This window comes from Cryptotermes secundus, unplaced genomic scaffold (assembly GCF_002891405.2).
Source record: "Cryptotermes secundus unplaced genomic scaffold, Csec_1.0 scaffold705, whole genome shotgun sequence".
NCBI classification, from domain to species: domain Eukaryota; kingdom Metazoa; phylum Arthropoda; class Insecta; order Blattodea; family Kalotermitidae; genus Cryptotermes; species Cryptotermes secundus.
In genome coordinates, this window is record NW_019726237.1 from 32,782 (window position 1) to 54,566 (window position 21,785).

The 21,785-nt window shown below is 36.5% G+C and overlaps 1 protein-coding gene across 2 annotated transcripts in view; it reads left to right on the forward strand.

Annotated features, from left to right (window-relative positions):
- The first annotated feature begins 465 nt into the window (after positions 1-465).
- LOC111864088 (stromal membrane-associated protein 1) overlaps positions 466-21,785 on the forward strand; it is a 25,615-nt gene continuing 4,295 nt past the window's right edge. The window contains exons 1-8 of one of the 2 annotated variants that reach the window (XM_023851085.2): positions 466-701; positions 908-1,041; positions 1,145-1,312; positions 12,559-12,784; positions 13,710-14,015; positions 14,107-14,222; positions 15,441-15,572; positions 20,158-20,244. In XM_023851085.2, the coding sequence (XP_023706853.1) occupies positions 575-701; positions 908-1,041; positions 1,145-1,312; positions 12,559-12,784; positions 13,710-14,015; positions 14,107-14,222; positions 15,441-15,572; positions 20,158-20,244 (1,296 nt within the window). In that variant the 5' untranslated portion in view covers positions 466-574. The remainder of the gene's footprint in view (positions 702-907; positions 1,042-1,144; positions 1,313-12,558; positions 12,785-13,709; positions 14,016-14,106; positions 14,223-15,440; positions 15,573-20,157; positions 20,245-21,785) is intronic. The other variant, XM_023851086.2, reaches the window with a different exon arrangement.

Sequence of the window (21,785 nt, forward strand, 5' to 3'; positions counted from 1 at the left end):
CCTTTCGTAACGACTCTGGTTCCGTTTCTTGTGCTACGGAACTCGAAGTCGTCCTTGACCACGTTTTTCAGTTTTGCAGTCAGACGTCCGGTATGTAGCTTCAGCACGGATCCAACAGAGAACACTGCCTCCAGCACATCATCTTATTGTTGCGGCAGTAATGTGATTTGATTTCCGTAGAAACGTGTTTATAGAGTCATTGCTTAGCAATGAGTTTTTTTTGATCTGCTATTCCGGGTTGCAGCAAACTTGGAAGTTTGTATAGTATAATAGAGGAGCTTGCCGTAGTCTGAATTCTTTACATTAGAATTCCTCATGAAAATACGCCTGTGAAATATGCAATGAATACGTTTACTGGGTGGTTTCTGATCGTTTTTAATCTCTGAATTCGTTGACATTCCGTACTGCCCATCATTACTCTGTGAGGACTAGAGTTTTGGCTGTTCTCTTGCTGGTGTCGCTAGTGTCAAGTTAAGTGTAACGTGTGGTTGAGGTGTCTGTGGCCATATTGAAGATAGTGGGGTGATAGTAGCCGTACTTGTTACCGAAAGTTTAATTTATTTAGAACAGAATTATGCAAACAATGACCACAAAGGCAGAAAAGGACAGGCAGAAGCAAATTCAAGAAAAGTGCCAAGCATTACTTACGCAAATGCTAAGAGATGAGGACAATAAATATTGTGTGGATTGTGATGCGAAAGGTAAATTTAAATGGACATACAGCTCGGAATTGTCAAAATACCGAATACGCATAAGTTGGCTAATGTTGTGACGCGATGGCTGCTTTAACTTTGTGTTAATGTAGTTGTTCGGATTCAGATCGAAATAAACAATGTTTGAATTATGGAAATGCAGTAAATGTGCGATGCTTTGACATGGTGGAATTGCTGAAATCTTTGTTCTGCAGGTCCAAGATGGGCGTCCTGGAATTTAGGAATCTTCCTTTGCATCCGTTGTGCTGGAATTCACAGAAATTTGGGTGTCCACATTTCAAAAGTGAAATCTGTTAACTTGGATACATGGACACCCGAACAAGTTGTGGTAAGTTGCCCAGTACCTACCAAAATCTAATAATTGTTAGACCGAGACATTGCTACATTTTAAGGTACTGTATTTCAAGTGTACATTATTTTGCCCATTGTAGAGTCTTCAGCAGATGGGAAATAGCCGTGCTAGAGCCGTATATGAAGCAAATCTTCCTGACAACTTTAGGCGACCACAAACAGACTCATCTCTAGAGGCTTTTGTACGTGCTAAATATGAACAAAAGAAGTACATTGCAAGGGAGTGGGTTCCACCACCTGTTCCAAAGGTATGGGTATTTTAGCAGATTGACTTAAATTTATGGTAGCCTACAGATTCCATGCAGCTGTTTCTGTCTCCATGTTTATTTCCTGTCCCATATTATATGAAGTGATAACCCACCAGAATCCATCCAGTACACAGATGTGCTGATGTTACATGAACATTAGTTATAAGAGTAGTTTTTATTACTTTGATCATATAAGATTTGAGGTTCTCACAGCGGTTATAAAGATTTATGTTATCTTGGATATAATGTTGGGTATAGTCCAGTAAAAGTCAACTGACATTTCAGGGGAACATGTCTCCATCTTATGGGCTGAAGGTGGAGGTGACATGTCTGTTGACCTTCATCAGGCTACACTGCATTATGTCTCAGGAGACAAAATTCTTCAAAATTAAATTGATTTAGTTGTTCATTTCAGTTAATAAGACATATATATAAATGTTGCCCCCACTGTTTACATATTTGACTTGCTACAGTTATAGTCCCCTTAAAGTGTGTAACAAGACAATAAATCTAATAGCTCATCTTAAAGAACTCCCATAAGAACAACCAGAAGGATGGAAATCCAACGAGATAACCAGTCTATCATAACCTCAAACCGCTTCGAAGTGCTGTCGAATCTCAAAGAGCCTGAATTCAGAAAGGTAACTCTTCAACAAACAAGTGGGAAGGTTAGAAGAAAAAAGGATAATCTTCAAAATCCAAGAAAGAAGATTTAATTTCATGGTGACAGTTATGTAAGGCAGTGGTTCTCTGAGCCCCCCTGAGAAGAGAAAATACTCTCAGGCCCCCAGCCTGTTGTTTTTTTTTTATCAAAATAGAAGTCATGGTATGTTTGACATTTTATTCAGTTTATTTTGTGTTTTTCTACATACTATTTAGCAGTTTTCTTACTCAAAATTAAAGTATCACAATACTAGGCCTACAATAAAAATTAGTTTTAACACTTGCAGTTAACCAAAATATGTATTGAAATCAAATGATATTTAACTAACAAGTATTTAATTTTTTCTGCAAAGAAAATCAAACATTTAAATGTCAAAGTTCAGTGTGATGGATGGCCTGCTTTTGAGAACAAAGTTTTTCAAAACGTGGTGTAATATCAGAAATGGCCACTCTAACTTCTTTAGCAATATTTAGCCTTGAACGATACTTTGACTTTATAGCTGCCAAAGCAGAAAAGCCTGCCTCGCATAAGTAAGTTGTTGCGGAAAGAATCAGGATTTTTAATGCTTTTTGGCTCAAAGTTGGGAATTCCGTGCCAATATGTATCCAGAACTCCAACAAAGACAGTTCCTTAAATTTACTTTTTATGAAGTATCACTAGTGAGATCGATGAGTTCTTGCTCATTTACATTCAGAGATGATGGACCAGGAGCATTTTCGAATGGATTTTTAATCCAATTAAATTTATCAGAATCATTGCAAAAGTATTTTTCGAAATGAACTTTCAACATTATGAGATGATCAGGTAGGCAGCTTTTTATGTCCATTGAAAGCACTGGATTATCAGTGTCTTGTACAATTGACACCAGAGTAGAGAACATGTCTAGCGTGTCGCTTTCCATACTGTTTCTCCACAGCTCTAATTTTCTCATGAATGCCTTCACTTTGTCATTCCAAGAAAGTACAGTTGCCTCATTCCCTTGAAGTGAAGTGTTGAGGATATTTAGTTTCTCAAATATATCTGTGAAGTAAGTCACTTTCAATAAAAAATCCTTGTTGCTGAAACTGTGTGCCAGTGAGTGATTTTCCCCAGTTAAAAAACAGAACACCTCATGCCTCAGCTTAAACATTCTCTTTAATACCTTGCCTCTTGAAATCCATTGAGCATCACTAAAAAACAACAGAGCAGTATGTTCGGCACCCATTTCCTCACACAGCATTTTAAAAAGTCTAGACTTCAGAGGATGCAGCTGCTGCTGAACTATCAATGCTGTCTCTGGCATACGTGTTTTATAATTGCCAGTAAAGAGAATAATTATTAGTTATTTTGTAATTCATGATAATTAAAGCTTGTACTCATCAAAAGTTTTTCTATATGTATTTTTATTTTTTGTTACTTTTCTAATTGATTTAGGGCAGTTTTAATTTTTATCTGTAGGAAAATATGCTGCGCCCCCCTTTCAAGCCCTTCGCCCCCCACCGGGGATTGCGCCCCACAGTTTGATAACCACTTATGTAAGGGAAATGGCGGCTAAACTACGACATAACCTAGATGTGGAATACAATGTTCAAGGACTAGTGAAACCTGGTGCAGATCAAGCAACAATTTTAACTTCAGGTGTGAATGATATTGAGGACTTCTCTAAAAAAGGACTTGGTGGATGTGTGGGGTGGTACTAAGGATGTCAGCAGAAATGAGACTGATAAGGGACTGATCCAAATTAGGAACTTTGTAAACAAGAATACTCACACAAACATTTTAGTTATGAACCTACCACATAGACATGACTTGGAGCAAAAATCATATGTAAATGATGAGGTGAAAAGGTTTAACAGAAAGTTAAAAAAAATTATGAAGGTTTTCAGAACTTCGCGTGTTTTAGAGATAGAATCTGAAAGGGACTCATTTACTAAACATGGGTTACATATGAATTCAAGAGGTAAGGAGCAGATAGTAAAAAGAATAGTAAAGGAAATTTTGGGTGTGTGGAGGGAGAAAAAGTCTGACCCAATTATAATGAAAGGGAAGGATAAACAAGAGCTAGAAGAGGAAGGGACTCATATTCCACCAACAAATGGACCCTCGAAGACAGGTGTGAAAAGAAATGGTCAGCCTTGGAACATTTGCTTGCTCTGGGAGGAATCTGAAAATTATAATGCAGATCTACAAGCTAACAAGCGTCCAGCTATGAATGACTCAGTAAAAACTACAGAGCAAAAAAATGAACCAGTACACAAATCAGATAGACTTCAAAAACTACCAGATATGAAAAATAAGGATTTTTTATGGTAAATAAAGGCGCTCCAAAAGGAAATATTTCCTTAAATGGAGTACCCAAAAAAGAAAACAATATCAGATTCTTAAATATTTTCCATCAGATCATTAGAGGTTTAAGGGGGAAAGCAAATGAGCTATTAAGTAATCTACACCCAGCCTCCCCACACATATTATGTTTTACAGAACATCACATGAATTTCTTGGAATTGCAACAGTTAAACATAGATTCTTATAAACTAGGAGCAAACTATTGTAGAACCTTGTATGAAAAAGGAGGAGTATGTTACTATCTACGCACAAGCTTGAAATTTGTAAATATAGACCTAAAAATATAGTAAAGAAAAAGATTTTGAGGTATATGCTGTTAAGTTAAACCTGAGCTCCAACAGACTGTGTATAATTACAATATATAGAGCTCCAACTGGAAACACTGATAACATTCATAACAAAACTAGATACAGTACTTAGAAACCTATATAGCTCAACACAAGAATATATTATTTGTGGGGATATTAATATAAATTACCTTCTTGATAGTGAAAAGAAAAACAAGTTAGATACCATATTGAAAACTTATAATTTAATAAGTACAATAAATTTTCCCACCAGAGTTGAAGGAAATTCTGCTACAGCCATTGGTAATATTTTCATTGATATTACTAGAAGGGAAAATTATTCTGTAAGGCCTATAATAAATGGATTGTCTGATCATGATGCACAATCCATAACATTTAAAACAATAAACATGAGAACACATGCTAAACAATTTAAAATAATAAAGAAAATAAACACAATAAATGACTTTTTAATTAAACTAAGTTATGAAACATGGGACTCAACATTTTCTAATGATGATATAATGTTTAACTCCTTTTTAGATAATTACTTGAAAATTTTTTCCCCCCCAAAAAATAAATAAATAAAATAAAATTTCAAATGAAATAAGTGATTGGATTACTATAGGAATAAAAACATCCTGTAAACGTAAAAGAGTACTCTATGTGGCTTGTAGAAGCAGTAATAATTCAGAATTAAGAAAATATTGTAAAAAATACTGTGAAATTTTATCTAAGGTCATTAAGGAAGCTAAAAAACTAAAATATGATAACAAAATTCAAAATTCCAAAAATAAAAATAAAACCATATGGGATATAGTAAAATTGGAAACTAATAAGGGGCCAAATAGTGAAAAAATATGCACATTAAAGGTGGATGGAAAATGGATTAGAGAAAAAGCAAGTAATTGCGGAAACCTTTAGCAATTACTTTTTATCTGTAGCTGAAAATAAAAATACAAAAAATAAAATAATACTAATATTAGTTACCTTCCAGACACTACCCCCATTCAGTATTTAATTCAATTCAATTCTTTATTATTTATGTGCCAAGTCAACAGCCGCAAAGCCAATTACAGACTTAGCACAGTGTAGATGAAAGTAATTACGTGTAAATTATACAAACATTAGACAAACACATTATAAGTCAAAAATAAGTTACATGCAATTTATGAAGAAAAGTAAACAAACAAGCTAATAAATGATAATAATAACAATAATAATAATAATTCCATTATCATAAAACTAAGTGTTATTTAGAAGTGCAATAGAAACAAATATTTAATTAATAATAATAATAATAACGAAATTAATAAAAATAGTGATACTAGTAAGAGCTAAATTAGTTCAGTATAAGATATGTTTCATCAACAGAGTTTTTGGTCCAAAGACGTCAACGTTTCTACAGACAACATTAGCAGCAGAAGCGCATCTAGCAGAGGGGCAATTTTTACTAACAGAACAGACATTGAACATATGAAAATCTCGGATATATAGAACAGGGACCCGAAGGCCGACAATTTCCAAAGCAGAAGGGCAAAATACAGAACCACGATAAACTTGAATAAGGAAGAGCGCATCAAGGTGATATCTCCTCTTATGCAAGGTGTGCAATTTCAATTGTTCTAAAGCAAAATCGTAACAGTAACCTACTTGAGGAAAAAAACGTTTAAAACAGAGAGCCGTAAATTTCTGCTGAATGCGTTCTAGTTTGTTTGCATCAGTTGACGTAATGGAATTCCAAACTACTGAAGCGTATTCAACCTTGGATCTAACTAAAGTAAAATATAAAATGAACATGCATCCAAGGGTTGAATAGTTAAATGTGATACTGCGAATTATACCTAGCATCTTAATACACTGCGAAAATACAAAATTAACATGATCATGAAAATGAAGTTTAGAATCAAGGTATACGCCCAAGTCTTTGACTGAATATGTTCGAGTTATAGTGAAATGAAGAAGTTTGTATTCGTATATCAAATAGTTAGTTTTTCTAGAGAACGTTATAACTTTGGTTTTGTCAGCGTTGAGTTTCATATAGTTCGCTGCACACCAGCTACGTATACAGTCAACGTCACATTGCAGAAGATTACAATCTTCGGGACAGCTAATAGCACGGTAAATTTTAATGTCGTCTGCAAAGAGTAGGTACCTGGAGTGCTTAATTGAATCACACAAGTCGTTTATGTAGACATTGAAAAGCAGAGGGCCAAGAACAGAGCCCTGTGGAACACCGGACAAAACTTCAAAGGGCGATGAAATAGTTTCACCGATACGGACCCGCGATTGCCTGTTGGTTAGGTAACTGCGTATCCAGTTTACATAACCACCAGAAAATCCAAGGGCACTCAGTTTGTGAAGAAGCAAAGAGTGGGGAACGAGGTCGAAAGCAGAAGTTAGGTCAAAATAAATGGCATCCACTTGACGTTGAGAGCCAACTAGGGGAGTAATAAAATCAAGATACGTTACTAGATTGGTGGTGGTGGATTTACATTTTGTGAAACCATGCTGGCAGGGATTTAATTTCAACTTGAGGTCATGTGAAACATGGTTATGGATAACATATTCAAATAATTTCGAAAAATTGTTAAGAATCGAAATAGGTCTGTAGTTTTTGACTGAGGCACTGTTGCCTTTCTTAAAGATAGGAACAACTGCCGCTTGCTTCCATAATGCAGGAAAACACTGCTGAGAGAGGCTAAGATTGAAAATATGCTTCAAGACAGGTGCGAGTATATAAGAACAACCCTTAATGACAAATGCTGGGATGTTATCAAGACCGACAGATTTGGATGGTTTCAGACGTGCAATGGCTTTAAAAATGTCTGAATCAGAAACAGGTGATAAAGATAGAGATCCCAATGATGATGATGAAAGGGAAGGGAACACCCCTGGAGAGGAACTAATGAAAACTTTTATAAATCCCTTTCCACATATTAAACTTAAATCTTTATCAACTAAGGAAGTTGAAAATATAAATAAATCTCAAAGCAAAAAACTCTTATGGATATGATGAAAAATCCACTAGAGTATTAAGAATGATTTCCCTTTTCATTTGCTCTCCTTTGACTCGCATATGCAACAATTCATTATCACAAGGAATTTTCCCAGATCGTTTAAAATACTCTGAAATAAGACCACTGTTTAAGAAGGGTGAAAAAACAAATATTTCCAACTATAGGCCTATATCACTTTTAACTTTGTTCTCTAAGGCATTAGAAAAAGCTATGAGCATTCAGTTGATTGAGCACTTAAATAACAACAACATTTTAGTGGAAGAACAATTTGGTTTTAGAACAAAATCTTCAACAGATGAGGCTATATACAAGTTAGTGACGGAAATCTGTAAGACCTTAAGCAGCAAAAACTTAATAGGAGGCATTTTTTGTGACCTAGAAAAGGCCTTTGATTGTGTTAATCATGAGGTTCTGTTGTCAAAATTGGAGTTCTATGGGATAAAGGCTCTTCATCGACCATTGCAAGATTTGCGTGGAAACATCAGACCATTTGGGAACGCATTAATATTGCTTGCAGGAGATTTCAGGCAAACATTACCTGTAATTCCTCGATCGACACCAGTGGACGAAATAAATGCTTGCCTGAAATACTCTACTTTGTGGCGACACGTAAAGACGTTAAAATTAACTACAAATATGCGTGTCCAGCTGCAAAACGGTCGATCAGCTGAGATATTCTCACATCAATTGCTGGAAATTGGGAACGGAAAGGTGCCGGTTGATCTGACCTCAGGACGAATTTCATTGCCTCATAACTTCCGCAATTTAGTGACGTCAGAAGAATTGGTTGAAAAAGTATTTCCCAATATTCAACCCAATTATAAGAATCATGATTGGCTGAGTGAATGAGCTATTCTTGCGGCCAAGAACAAAGACGTCTACGAACTTAACAAGACTGAGTGAGCCACAGCAACGCGTGGCCGGGTACTGCTAGTTACAAATATAAATCTTAATCTCAATGAATTTTCGACATGGGGCAAAATTAGACATGTTGTCCCGCAAGTTTTGATTCTGGGTCCATTGTTATTTCTTATTTATATAAAAGATTTACCCAAAACTATAAATGATATAACTGTACCTATATTATTTGCAGATGACACTAATTTGTTAGTTAGAAGTTCAAACTATGATGAGCTCTGTGTAAATATAAACAATGCTTTTCATAGTATAAATGAATGGTTCAAAGTAAACAAACTTTCTATAAATTTTAACAAAACGCACTACATTCAATTTACACCTAGAATTAAAAATCCTAAATCCAAAATAAAAATTGTATATGATAAAAAACAAATTACATCTATATCCAGTATTGGAATGCTCACTGATGACACAATGAGCTGGAAATATCACATTGAGTATATTAGTTCTAAACTAAGTGCAGTCTGCTACATAATAAGATCGCTTCATACATACACGTCCATAAATACCTTAAAAATGGTTTATCTCTCTTATTTTAATTCTATTATAAATTATGGTTTACCCATTTGGGATAACTGACTCCAAAGTATAAAAATTTTTAGAATGCAAAAGAATATAATTAGAATTATGTTGGGATGCAGAAGGAGGGATTCGTGCAGGAACTTATTTAGAGAATAGAAATCTTACCTCTGGCATCTCAGTACATGCTGTCTCTTATGCTCGTTGTGATAAAAAAATAGAAACAAATTCATAGTAAATTCAGAGATTCATAGAATAAATACCAGACAGCAAAATAATCTCCATCAGCCTCTTGTAAATTTGAATAAATACCAAAAGAGACTTTACTGTTTAGGAACAAAGATCTATAATAATCTACCACAATATATTAACCTTTAAACGCCGGACTTCTGAAATAGTGGTAAGCTTGAGCTGGCCGGAGTTTATTTAAATGCCCGCTGCTGGTGCGCGTTTACATGTCCGTTTCTGTTAGTGCGCCTAAACAGTTTTAAGCACTGTGTTTAAAAATGCTGTATCTAACTCAATTTTTATGATAAATGGATGGAATTAATTTTGTTTGTATCAGCAAAGATCATACTGTCGCATATTATAATGGAAGATTTGAAATTTTTTATACAAATTATGCTCTATTTTCAATTTTTTGTCTTTTAATTTTGATGAGTACTGCAAAAATAGTTTCTCAGTTCTTCACAGAGTTGTTCTGCATTACAAATTCATTTCTGTTTGTAACACTTGACAAATTTTAGCAGTCCCTGATGTCATAAAACAGATGGAAGCAATAAAATCATTTGGTCTTCTGCTAGCACTGCTTACACTCTTCGGATTTTCGAATCTTTTGACTGAAGGTCAGAAGAATGAAAGAATGGCTATTCAAGAGAGAGCTAGAGGGGTCCCTTCTTCAGTGCTAAGACCTTCCGTTATAGCTACAAAAGCTTATTGCCCTTTCTATGGGCCTGAACAGACAGCTGCATCGCGGCTGAGATTCAGAGGGCGATCTGTTTTCTGTGCGTGCTTAGTGAAATTGAATACTGTAGTTTTATTTCAGCCTATATATACATCAAGCAGATAACAACAAAAAAAGTATTTACATCGAATTTTACTATATATTTTTAACACATTAATCTGCAGAATCTGCAATAAAAGTACTGGCTCGTGGATGAGTTTGGGTATAACTCATACGTATATTCTTTTTGTTGTTGTTCACTTAAGTATCATTTTAATTNTTGTATTCTGGTTTTTAGATTTTTAGATTATTTTAGATATACACAATTTTTATATTACTGTATACTAGTCTTTATTTCAATGTATTATATAATTAATGTATGTTATACAAAACTCACTAATGACATTATGTTTTAACTATTGAATTTTTAATTAATAGACTTGCATAAAACTGTACAAATTGTATGAGCTCTGCCATTACTTTTACTACTAAAATTAACTTATTTATTATATTGTATATGTTTATCAGTATTTTATACAAATGTGCATGCTATTTGATGACAACTGTAATCCTTAGTTGTGACTGTAACAAGGACGATCTCCACATCCGCATGAGAACGTACTCTCAACAGGATTTATGGAAGGTGAAGAAATGAATTGAAATGAAATGATAGAACCCATGTTTTTCTGTGATAAAAAGGTTTTACTTTGTCTGTGTGATAAATGTAGGTAAGCTTTAGAATGCTCCAAGAATCATCTGGTAGAAAATATAAATGTTTTGAAGAAGAGCACAAGCTCTGTTACATGATAGTAAGATGGTTCATCCAGAAATAAATGCAGGTGAAGCTATATTATATATGTGCTGGAGCAGACATCAGAAAGCACTGGCCAGGGAGGAATATCTGATTAAACAGTTGATTAACTTACCAAATTTTGCCCAGAACTTTATGCATACACAGTGTTCCATAATATAACCATTTAACAAATCAATGACCACACTGAACCTGTCCACAAAAAAAAAAAGTGTTTTATGCATAAATGTTGATAGAGAAGTGTGGTCAGAAACAGTTAACATGAACTGTGCTTTATTGTTGTATTCTTGATACATAATAAATTCAGTCCCAGAAATTTCTGACCTACCTTCCTTGTATACCAGTGCAGACAGGAAGAAATATTATTATTTATTTAAAATGCAAATGGATTTTTACCTGGTGGCAGTGGTACTACAATAAGACACAACACACAAATAACACACTACACTCAGACAAAATACAACACACAAAACTAAACAAACAATAAAGGACACACTACACACAGTGAATACAATACAAATACAATTACAACTACAATTAAATAAATCAATATTAATAAAAAAATATACACTAAACACTTACAGTAATGAAATACGTAATGTCATGAACTGATGCACCCACATTTCACTGTGACCTTCCCTTCATTCCACCTCACTACACTACACCTTTCACATCCACACCACAGTTCACTTCACTTCACTTTGCCTTATTTATCACTTTCCTAACCCTTTTCATGAAATTACTTGGTTTACAGGAGAGAGTCCCTAAAGCATCTGCAAGTTGTTGTTCCAGAGCTGGATGGTCCTATTTACAAAGGAGTATTTTCGAATATCTTTTCTTTCTGCTCTTAATTTTCTTGTCATGATCGACTCTGCTCAGATAGCATGGCCTTTGTAATCTATCACCTATATATAGCCTTCCATGCGCATTCTCCCATGTACGCTTTGAAGAGAGCAAATATGTGAGCTATCTTTCTTCGCTGTGTCAAGGTTTCCCAATTCGAATCACTTCTATGATGTGCAAATTATTCGCCATGTTTTGCACCCCTTCTAGTGCATTTATCTGTTCATGCCTATAAGGATCCCAGCACGCTGCCTCATATTCAAGAATTTGATACATTAGTGATGTGTATGCTAAAATTTTAGTGTTACTATTTCCCTTTCTAAGAATGAATCTTAGGGAAACAGGTTGTCAGTATGTGAACAAAACTTAACTTGCGTGGGATAATTTCAGTCGACTGTGGTATTAGTAGTCTTGAAATTTTTGGTTTTATGATCTGAGTTCTGGTAATTTAATGGTAATAATTGGACACTGAATTGGTTTGATAAGAGAAAGATTTGGTCAGCTGAAATTAAGATCACCGACTGGATTTATCCTCTTAGACTTTTTAAGAGAAACATCAAAATATGGAACAAGTTAAATATCTAAAATCTGAACAAGTTAGTAGAATACCAGAGCTGCTGGTATGAATACATTGTAAGATAAGATGGAAGGATACGTTTGTAAGAGAAAGGACAGGCCAGAGAGTCTGTCGCTTGAAGCAGGAGGAGGAGAAAAGCATGGTTGGTTCTTTGGTGGAAGAAAAATTTATTGAAAATTTGTTTTGATAAGCATTAACTTAAACGTTTAAATCTCTTTGGATGGAACATGATCATTGAATGCCCATAAATGGAGAAAGCTCTTTATGAGTAACTGTTTATAGGCGTGTGCATACACATGCACACACAATTATCATGATTGTGATTTTTTTTATCTGCAGGTAAATTGGGATAAAGAATTGGATGAGGAAGCAGAGAGACAGAGAAGACGAAAGAAGGAAGCAAAGCAACAGCAACAACAGCAGCAGACCAGAAAAGCTGTGCCAAATGTTGCAGTACCACAGCTGCTGCCGAAACCTAAAGGTTCTACTAGCCCTAAACCTGGACGCACACAGGGTGAATCAAACAAACCTGCCAAAACTGAGACACAAGATCTTCTGGGGCTAGGTGAGTGTCAGAAGCAAGTTATGTTTTTTAGTTTTTTCCCACTGGTTTGTAAGTTGAAATCCCCATCTCACATAGGCTTTTCAAGGTGTGTTAAGAAAAAAAGGTTTCAGAAACTGTCAGTTGGTTTCATCGCATATGCCCATCCACAAAAAATATTGGTCAAATCCATGAGATGGAAGGTCATTCATTTTTGATTTTGCATGAAATAACCCCATAGTTACAAAGCAAAAGAATGTTGCAAGGGATCCGCAAATGTGCAGGTGGTTAGTGCAGAATTTGTAGGAACCTAGATGCACTTTTGACCAGGTTTTTTTTTTCTTTTTTCATATTGCATGAAGTTTGAAAGTTATTGCTGGTTAAACAGTTTCATACCTCTGTGAAATCCAGAGGTTCATTATCATGTTCACATGTACCCATTACAGGACCCTGTATTGAGACAGGTGAATCCAGTCCACGCCCTCTTCTTTAAGATCAAATTTATTGTAGTCTCCTTTTCTTCAGGTTTTCTGCATAAAATATTGTTTGCATTTTTCATGTTCCTCAAAGATTCCAAGTACACAGAAATATTTATAATTTCACAATGAAACATAGTCATTTGTCAAGTTGGCAGATAAATATACCAGAATAAATATGGACAACCTGTTATATATTTTAAATATATGGCTGTTGAAATGTAACAGGTGAAATTGATACATGAAATTATATGGCAGGATACGCATTGATGACAGTTCAAGAGAAATGGAACATGCTTGCCGTGTAATATAAAAATTATAATTAAGTTCTAATGGAATTATCATCATTTGAAGATACACTTTTCTTCACTCTGTGATCTTAGGCGCAGATCATCAAGTAAACTATATGTACAACAAAAATTGAATAGTGAATTTAAATTTATTATCAAAATTTTCATCTTGCTTTATTACAGACACTCCTGTTGGCACAACTTTGTCAGCGGCTGGTGCCAACACTTCAGGTGGAGATGATATCTTCAGCAGTTTTTTGAGTGCCTTGCCAGCAGCTTCCTCCACTGTCAGCACTTCCCCATCATCTGACAAGAAGGATGCTGACAGCAGCAAAGGCCGTTCTGCAGAAGAGGAGAGTTTCTTCAACCAACCAGCACCCAGCAATCAAGAGAAGCGACAGCTCACCAAAGACTCCATATTGGCTCTGTATTCAGCAGCACCATCACAGGCACAGGCTGGAAATCCTGCTTCCTTATTTGGCATTCCAGGTACAGCCTGGCAGCCTACTGTCTTAAAAGTGTGTTCAGCTGACTGAATTCATAAAAAGTGAGGATATTTTCAATTATTGCTGTATTTCAGGTGGTGTGTATACACAGGCAACAGGGTACTCCCAGGGTGCAGTGGCATATGGGATGGTAGGATCTCCTGCGGCAGCAATTCCTAATGGCATAATGCCTGGGACACAGGTTGTGCAGGTATTACTGTTCCTTTCTTGTATGTCTGTCACCTGAATCAGCATCCCTAAACTCTGAACCTGTCATATGGTAATCCTTGACTTGCTAGTTATATGTGTGAGGATACTTGAAACTGACTAACTCTGTGGTTGAAGATCTTTCTTCAAATGTTCGTGGTTCATTTTGTGGTCTCACCATTGAACCAGTTCAATCCAGCATACACACTCACACTGTATATTTCAACATTATCCTTCCACCTATGCTTGTGGCTGTCTTAGTGCTTCTGGTTTTCCAGTTGAGATTTTGAAATTAATTAAAAAATTTTGTAATACATGCTGAATCGGCAGAAATCCAAAAAGTCTTCTTGCTACTTGAGCAACTGCCTGTTCTTCGTCAGCATCATGAGTCAGGTCTCTTGACCTACTCTGATTCTTTTTTATAATCGATCTTTGTGTCTCTTTAAAGGTCTTTCTAAATTCCTTTTCCATTTAGTTTTGTATTTTAATATTTCTTTACAAAATTTTCATCTTCTAGTCTTCATGAGTCGTCAGTGCAATTCTTTTATCTTGTATATTCTTACTGGCACTGAAGATGTTCATATTTGGACTGAAGAGGGAGTGAAGTGACGGGAGGTTGGAGAAAACTGCATAATGAGGAGCTTCATAACTTGTACTCTTCTCCAAGTATAACTAGAACGATCAAGTCAGTGAGGATGAGATGGGCAGGGCATGTAGCACGAATGGGGAGAGGAGGAATGCATATAGGATATTGGTGGGAAAGCCAGAAGGAAAGAGACCACTGGGATGACCAAGGCATAGGTGGGTGGACAATATTAAAATGGAATGGTATGGTTTGGATTGATGTGGCTCAGGATAGGGACCAGTGGAGGGCTCTTGTGAACATGGTAATGAACCTTTGGGTTCCATAAAATGCTGGGAAATTCTTGAGTAGCTGCAGATTTGGCAGCTCCTCAAGAAGGGCTCAGCTCCATAAGTAAGTAAGTAAGTAAGTAATGATCACTGTTGTTCTTAGCAGCACTGTAAAGAGCAGATCATTGACTTCATTTCCACATCTTTGGAATCATTTGCCACTAACTTTTACTTCAGTTACTCATGAGACAGAACAGGTGATCCCTTTCTGCATGTTGACTCAGCAGCCATAATTAATACCACAGTCTGACACGTACAGCGGATCACTGAGCAGCCAATATGCTATGTATTGTGTCTTTTGATATTGTAGAATGGAATATATGCAGCAGCAGGCTTGCCACCACAGCAGCCTAATCTGGCTTCAAATCCATTTTTTAACATGGGAGCAGCAACTGTTGGCAACATTGCAACCACCACAACAGGCTTCCCAGCAATATCTCAGGTTTGTTATGCCTAACTCATTTATAATATCAGATTACTGATTTTAGGCATAGATTTTCAAACAGGTTCGCATACACAGTTCAGAAAATTATCATCATGGATGGATTCTTCAGACGTTCCTCTCTTTCTGCCTCTCTCTCTCTCTCTGTAGGCATTACTGCTAAAGGGTGTCTCAGGCGTAAATGGCCAGGTTGGAGGACGTTATCACTGAAGTAATTTTGAATAAAAATATCATAGAGCATGTTGCATATTCACAGTGGGTAAGGAGTTGTGGTTTTCAGTATCATGATAAAATTATGTTGTGTACAGATGCATACTTATTGTAAAGTTGTTGATTTACACTACACTACATGCCATAGCTCAAGTGGTTAGTCGCTGGCTTCCCACTGTGGTGGCCCAGGTTTGATTCCGGGTCTGATCAAGTGGGATTTGTGGTGGACAAAGTGGCGCTGGGACAGGTTTTCTCCAAGTACTTCAGTTTCCCCTGCCAATCTTCATTCCACCAATTGCTCCACAATCACCCTCACCTATCATCTGGGGCTGGTACGATAGGCCAGAAGCGGCCGCAGTACAAGGGACTTAGTCCCACCCCACTGGCAATAAAAAAAATACAATACACTGCACTACACATCATTCATTTATATAAGTCAGACAGGTTACTGGACCCTTTAACCTCTAACATACGGACTTCTAAATTACCAGCAGCCCTGTACGGCTGGAATTTAAATCACCCTAATTAATTATCATTGCAAACTTTCAGAAAGAAATGCATATTTTCCGTTCTACGCAACATAGAAATATGAACTACAAAGAACCTGAAAGACAATAACATTTTCTACATATACATAAAAGAGCAAGTTTTACAAATGAAAATTAACTGTGAATATTTTGTCATGAAATGCAAAATATAGTCTTTATTATATATGTTATGAAATTCCAAAGGACTTACCCATTGTTTTTTTTTCAGCCTTGAATCATGGTGATATTGTAAATATAATCAGACTATATACAATAATATTTTGTTCAGACTGTACGCGAGTTTGAACTGTGTCACTTCACAGTTTACGATAACTCACACTCTGACGCGCATGTGCCACTTCTCGAAGCAGTCCACCACACGTAGCGCAACCTCACACTTTTTACAGTAGTAGAGTGTGCTTCTGCGCTTCTTATTTTGAGAACAAATACGACATCTTTGTTTTCCTTTGGTTGGCCAGTGTTGTGAATGTTTCACCTCCAGTCGAATCAGTTGGGCCCCAGATGAACTTGACCTCCCCCGAGAAACGCCACTGATCGTGATATTTGCCTCATGCGACTGAAGAATCAAATCCCGCACCAATATTTCGCGGAACTTTTTGTGTGTCATTTTTCCACCACATGACTTGTGTAATAGAAATGCATTTAGAATAGTCATATCTAGAAGGTGGAAAAACAATTTCTTTGTCCACTTCCATGTCCTCCTAGCAATGCCATAACTGTTTACCATCCTTTCAGATTTATCAACAAAGCCCATGTGTGCATTGTAGTCTTCAATTACATGGGGTTTGACAGCATGGCCAGATTCATCTCAAAAGTTGCCTTCCAATGGAGGAGGGTGCAAATTCATCAGAACATACACATCACGCTTGCTTTTCCAATGAACAACACTTAGATGCCCCTTGACTGTTGTAACAGTATCCCCTTTTTTCAATTTAATTGACTTGGGCTGAATTTCTTGTGGCATTACATGCCTATCATTACGAACGGTGCCACATGAATTTATTTTCCTGTCTAAAAGATCGTCAAATAAAGCAGGAGAACTGAAATAATTGTCCGTGTAAATTTTGTGCCCCAAGCCTTCTACTCTTTGAATTACCTGGAGAACAATGCCATGTGTCAATGTAATTTCTTCTGTCGCAAATTGCCTCTGTTTGCCCAAATAAACTGTCATGTCATAAGTATACCCAAAAAAAATCGCAAAGCTTGTAAATTTTTATACCAAATCTCTTGCGTTTCTTTGGAATATACTGATGAAAAATCACTCTTCCTTTGAACAACACTATGACTTCATCAACAGCAAGATGTTCTGCTGGATTGTAAAGTTCACAAAATTTGTTGTTGAGATAGTCAAAAATTTTTCTAATTTTCCAGAGCCTATCATACTCTGGGTCATCTCGATTTGGAGGAGCTTCATTATTTTCAAAGTGTATGAATATTAAAATATGGAAGAAACGGTCTTGTACCATGGTGTTACCGTAGAATGGAGTGTAGTATTGCTCATCTCTTGACCAATAATCTTTGAGGGTGTCCCATTGATCGTGGCCCATTTGAATAATTATTGCCAAAAAGTTATGTATCTCTTCAATTGTAACGTCAGGCGGTTGAACAGAAGGGCCTGGAGCATCTTGGCATGCCATAAATTGGTGGAAATATCTGTTGGTTTCTTGTAACAAGATTTGGAATATTTGTTGGAAAAACAGAATGAAAATGGAAAAAGGAGAGGACTGTGCATTTATATTGGGAGCAGCTGATCTGTTGATTCCACTCGGAGGACCAGTGAAGTCTAGTATCTTTGGCGAATCCCCATGTCTTTATCACGAAACATAATTTCTGTTTCCTCTGCCTCGTCTGATGATGATGATGATGACGACGACAATGACAACATATTTGCTCGAGGTTCAATGAATTCATTGATATCATCTAACTCTTCATCAGATTCATCTTCCATCAATATTTCCTCCAGTTCTTCTGCATCGGAAAGTTTGGAATATCGGGCACGTTTTTGAGGTTCCATCTTGGGGGAGGGGGGGTTTCAAGCAAAATCGAATAAATTATGTTGATCGACAAAGACTCGCAAAATAGTGATGCAAAGTAACTGTAATAGTATGGTACAATAGACCAGAAGTGGCAGCAGTACAAGGGACTTAGTCCCACCCCACTAGCAATAAAAAATAATAACTGTAATAGTAGTCGAAAAGGTGCCAGTCCAACACTGATACGGAAAGTCACAGTGACTAAGATGCCTTTTACTCACAAAGTAATACTGGCTCACTGGGTTTATACCTCTTCCGAGACACAAAATAAAAATAATATACAAAGAAATATATGACAGTCTGACACTAACTTTTTAACTGATAAAGAAATATTAGACAATCCGACACTGACTTCCTAACTGATAATTCGTCACTGAAAACCAATCCTTGCATGGGTCACACTTTCTTGAAGGCTCTGGAAGCACTCACATGCAAGCACAGAAGAATATTTCCTCATCAGTTCTCGAAACAAAGCTGGGCTATATTTGGCTGACCAGGTCATAAACAGTCATATCTAAATGTAAATAGTGTCAAAACCAGTACCGTGATAAATGATTTCTTTGTTCAGAGCTAAGGAATGAACCACTGACATGACCTCATGTAGGTTTGTTTTGGTTTCAAACCCAAGGTCAAACTGTCAGCACTGCCAAAGAGTGCACGTGTCCTGCGTCATATATATGTGTCATTTGGCCAACTCTGGTTGCTGCTTGCATCATATATGTGTGTCATTCGGACGTTAGAGGTTAAAGTAAAGTAAATCTATCCCTGTACCAGGCCGTGACGGCCCATAGGGTTGTGAGCCATTGAGGGTCCCACATTATCTAGACAATCGGCTCAAAGATGGCACTAAGGTTGTCAGCCTTACGCACCGGCTACGCTTCACTCCCCAGGAAACTTATTTAGTTAATTCCTGGTACTCATTTCTGTTAGAGGCTGAGTCAACCCCAGGGCCATAGTGCGGCTGGAAGGATTAGGTCAATTGAAAAAATCCAATGACCTCATCGGGAATTGAACCTGCGACCTACTGGACCCTTTACAGTTTTTAAACTGAAAATTTTGGTTCTTCACCAAACCAGACTTTTATTTAAAAAAGTTTGATGGAATCATCCTTATAATTGAGACAGAGCCACTGTATGTGTGAAACCTGTATTGTGACCTTGAATATCATTGTCATGTGGAATGTGATTATTGCTTCATGTTTGGGAGCTACATGGTTAAAAATGTTGGGCTAGAGAACAATTACTCTGACAGAGGCTTTTATGGTGTTCTGCATTTCCTCCAGGCAAATGACAAGGCTAGTACCTCAGATTAGGCCATGGCCGCTTCCTTTCACATCCAGTCCTGTTCATTATGTGTCAGTTATGTTTTTCAGCACTGTATAGCCTGAGTTGTTGACATCATTATTAAATAAGCCATAAATAAATAAATAAACTGTATTGTGACGTGGTGTAAAAATACATTCTGTAATAGATCTAGTACAGTTAAAACTACAAGGTCGAATTCTTCAGAACCATAATGTGTACGATGACAATGGTAAGTGCTATAATACTTGTTTCAGTTGACTATACTAGTAGCTGTTTTTTATTTCTCTAGAATTCTGTTATTCTTATTTACTGTTCAGAGAGGTGAAGGCTAAAGCTGAGTCCTTGTTCACACTTTTGTAGTACTGTAGAATTATGATGTTAATGTATGATAAGTATTGTTTATTTTTTTAGTTTCTGTTTCAAATGTTGCAATATTAATTTCATATTTTTGGTTCACTCTTTTGTTTGGGCTTGGTGTTTTGGTATGTAGGAGCATGCACCCCAGACAGCGAACCAAGATTTGATGTTAGATTTTGGAGTGCCCCCAACTAGTACTCAGACACCAGTGCTAAATCACGTGAGTATTGTGCTGTAGCATGTTTGATGTTAAGAATTGGCTACTGTTCTTGCAGTAAATGTTGCAGCGTCTAGTAAGATGATACAGTACATACCATGTGTTAAGTAATAGGCAGTATGCAGTCGTATTTTCAAACAGGTCTTTGTAATCTTTCCATCAACTGGAGGTGGTGTGTGTGTGCGTGCGTGCGTGTGTGCGTGCGTGCGTGTGTGTGTGTTCTTGCATGAAGAATTTAAATTATGAGTTTATTGCAGGTCTGATCCATTAGAAACAGGGCCAGATAAAAGGTAGAGCAAATTGAGCAGTTGGTCCTAAGCCCATACCAGTGATACAAAACCAACATTAGCAGTTCTGTACAACACTCCTTGTCACTCTGTCCACTAAAACTGGAAGTATTTTACAATCCTTTGTAGTGTACTAAATTGACTGAGTGAGGAAATTTGACAGCAGTGAAAGAAAGCTGTTACATTTAGCACTGATCTAAAAAGGGATTGTATGAATATTAAAAAAAATATAAAACACTCATCCAGACAAATAAGTACGAGTAGCTTTCATTATCATGTTATAGAAGAAACAGAGCTATATTACAGTTCAGTGTGTGACAGTGGAAACAGAAAACATGGCATTGTAGAAGTAGTGCTCTTGGGAGGAAAGTGACATGTAGTAACATACTCTCTTAGTAATGCTAGATATACAGTATACTGTAGTCTCGGTTATTTTATATGTTTTGTTTTTATCCATTGATAGACATACATGAATATTAGAAATCTTTGACCACATGCAAATCATCTTCAAATGAACATCAGTGATAAGTTGTTGGTACCTCTCACAACTCCTTCATGTTTACGGGATCCTAGACTTTATTCTGGAATTGGAGTTTAGAAAGAATTGTTAAATAAACTATGAAACACCAGTTTCATGCATGGTCTCACAATCCCATCAACCACCATTTTAATTTTAAAAAATTAGAGGACCATCTAATCAGAATTACACAGCTTTAATTCATGTTCAGAAAGCCCAAGGAGTGAATTCCTGACTGAGATTTTCAGATTTCTCTTACAATCCTCATGGAAATCTACTCATCTGTACAAATTCACCACTTATAGTTACTGTAATATTCATCATTAAGTTGCATATAACCCCTCAAGCGTGTGCGACGCACCATATGCGTCCACTCAGTTACTTGCATCTAGCGTGAATTTAAGCGGGGGTATTTAAATCCCTCCCGGTGCTTTATTTTCGCAAGCATTGAAGGTTTTGTGCAGACATTTACCTAAATATTTTTAAATAATGAAATGGCTATTTGAAAAATTCCAAAAAATTATATTATATTTACAATTGTTTACAGTTCATTATTATAATTGTGTACTTACATTTTCTCAAGCTATTTCTTTTTCCCAGCTCTCCATATCCAGTGTCTAGTAGTTGACCTTGGTGTGGTATTGCTCGAAACAAGGGTCTAGGCAGAGAGACGGTGTCCCTGGGCAGTTTTTACACCTGTATCTGGTTTCTTTTCTCTTTCCGTTTTTTGTACACACCAC